The sequence below is a fragment of the Berghia stephanieae genome, chromosome 11, assembly GCF_034508935.2.
Source record: "Berghia stephanieae isolate SIO BIC M18660-M18661 chromosome 11, UCSD_Bste_1.3, whole genome shotgun sequence".
NCBI lineage: Eukaryota > Metazoa > Mollusca > Gastropoda > Nudibranchia > Aeolidiidae > Berghia > Berghia stephanieae.
Window position 1 is genome coordinate 4,672,448 of NC_088370.1, and position 2,500 is coordinate 4,674,947.

At 33.4% G+C, this 2,500-nt stretch overlaps 1 protein-coding gene across 1 annotated transcript in view; it reads right to left on the bottom strand.

The window, feature by feature from the left end:
* LOC144957319 (arf-GAP with SH3 domain, ANK repeat and PH domain-containing protein 1-like) overlaps positions 1–2,500 on the bottom strand; it is a 50,410-nt gene that overhangs the window by 18,740 nt on the left and 29,170 nt on the right. Inside the window, exons 21-22 of the mRNA XM_078888458.1 lie at positions 1,826–1,894; positions 632–673 (exon numbers count right to left, since the gene is read on the bottom strand). Of these exons, the coding sequence (XP_078744584.1) occupies positions 632–673; positions 1,826–1,894 (111 nt within the window). The remainder of the gene's footprint in view (positions 1–631; positions 674–1,825; positions 1,895–2,500) is intronic.

Consider the following 2,500-nt stretch of genomic DNA (forward strand, 5'->3'; position numbering starts at 1 on the left):
CTCAGCCAAATTCATCATGAGTAATTGTAAAAATCTGCAACACAACACACTTTCTAAAATTATATTTTATTCCACAACCTTTGGCCTTTGGACCAAACAGAAAAAGTATAGTCTATTTTTTATTTTAATGGTTCACCTTTCTTAAGAACTTTAGTATGTCTATTTATAATGACTTGTCAGATTATTTAAATGGACAAGTCCATACCAATACTATCAGTGTTAGTTGTAAATGGAGGTGTGTGCAAACCAAGATAGTTGGTATTAGGGTTGAGTGAAATAATGAAATTATAAGTATTAAAATATAAAACTCAATTCCTTAGAGAAGGAAGTAGTAATCCTTAAGAGACATTAAGCCCATGGAGCTGGAGTTCATCTTGTTCTAATAGCATGAAACGGACAAAAGCAATTGCTTGTCACCCTTTGGATAGGATGCTAGTCTATTGCAAATTACTATCCATCAGATCTAATAGACCCAGCTACCCAATCACTGCTAGAAAGGACAGGGGGGGGTCAGAAAAAAAAAATTCTACTTCACCCAGGGATCAATCTCGGTGCCTTTGCATAAGAAGCGAGTGCTCTACCAATTGAGCTATCAGGACCCCTAAAGAAGTGAAATGAAGTTAATACTTACATCCAAGTCATCGTCACTGTCCATATCATAATACCTCTCATCCTGTGGATCAAATAGAGAAAAAAATAAAAAAGAAAAAGGATGATAATGAGATATACTTAATTCATGAACAAATTATATAAAAATTCATATATACTGAGAAAACATGCAATATATATATGGACAGTTACATCACACATTAAAATTCAAGACATTTTTTCTTCGATCAAAAGGCAGCAATAACTTATATCTGGTTGTAGGTGTTAAGATGTCTCTCAAAAATTTGGGACTTGAAATCATCAGGCTAGGCAGTCAGCATTTCAAATCTAACCTTCTGTTTTACTCAACTCTGAAATCATTTCTTGCTGAAGCAATCTTATTTCTTCTTTCTAGACTGATTCCGGACATTGAATGAATGACTCATCTGATTATATAGACGCCTAATGTTTTTTTTTCATTTTCTATTATGATTTTGAGCATTTGACGACTATTTTACTGCCAATTATTGGCTGCCAGTGATCCAAATGGTACAAATATCTGGAATTACACTAAGAAATTTTTTTAAAATTTGAAATAAAAATAATAAATTTCTTTTTGTTGACCAGCATCGAGCTATTTTGAAATCCAATCCAACAATTTTCATTGGGAACAGACAAGGCTGAAAAACTAGCAACAGATTCTGTATGTTTCAATACTGTAGATACACACCCTATATAGATAGTATGCTCTTGGCTAAGAAGCTCACAACATTGCCATCCGGAAGTATAACGGACCAACACACAAAACTGTGTGTAACAATGAACTTTTATAGTCTGGTTCATACAGTTTAGTGAAAATTACTCATAAACGTGGATGGCAAAAAGCAATAATAAAAAGACCTGAGTGATGTCATCTTCGTTCTATCTATACGGCCATAAACTTTGAAATTATTTTTTCCTGTTTTCACTTACAGCATTGAGATCCCAGTACACACCCTATATAGATAGTATGCTCTTGGCTAAGAAGCTCACAACATTGCCATCCAGAAGTATAACAGACCAACACATAAAACTGTGTATAACAATGAACTTTTATAGTCTGGTTCATACGGTTTAGTGAGAATTACTCATAAACGCAGATGGCAAAAAGCAATAATAAAGACTCGAGTGATTTCATCTTCGTTCTATCTATACGGCCATAAACTTTGAAATTATTTTTTTTCCTGTTTCCACTTACAGCATTGAGATCCCAGTCAATGTTGATATGGAAAAATAAGTCTTTCTTTCCAGCCAGGGCCCCAGTCAGCTGTGAACAGTTTTAACATGAAAATAGGAAATAGAAGAAAGGGTTGATTTAACACAAATTACTCAGCTTAGAACAAAACAGGGCAGATAAGTGAATTAATATCATACTAGAGGAATGTTAAGGGTATAAAAAATAATAAACATATGAAGTCAGGATCAGCATTTATCTTTCATTATATAATATTTATAGGACTTAACAGTATGACTATTGAGCCCAATAGTCAATGTCCAACATTGTAAAATACGTGTTTCCTGTTGTTTTGCTACCTTGTGTATTGTTTTGTTGGGATTTTTCAAATGAGGATTTAAATTACCTTTTTTTTTTTTTTTTTGTTCTTTTTTTTTGTGTGTGTGTGGGGGGGGGGGGGGGGGGGGTGTTGTTTTCCATATTTTGCATATTTTTTCTCCACTTTAACAAGTGAATGCCAACCGAGAACAGAGACAATTTTGAAGCTTTAAAGCTCTCTGAATAATTATTTTGTTTTTAAAAGATGACAATAAAAGTTAATACTATTTGGTATAGTTGACATAATATTGCTTTTATAGATCGCAGGAAAAACTGTTGAGGTCATGATTACAGGGCATTATTTGTCATGCTAATGCTAAC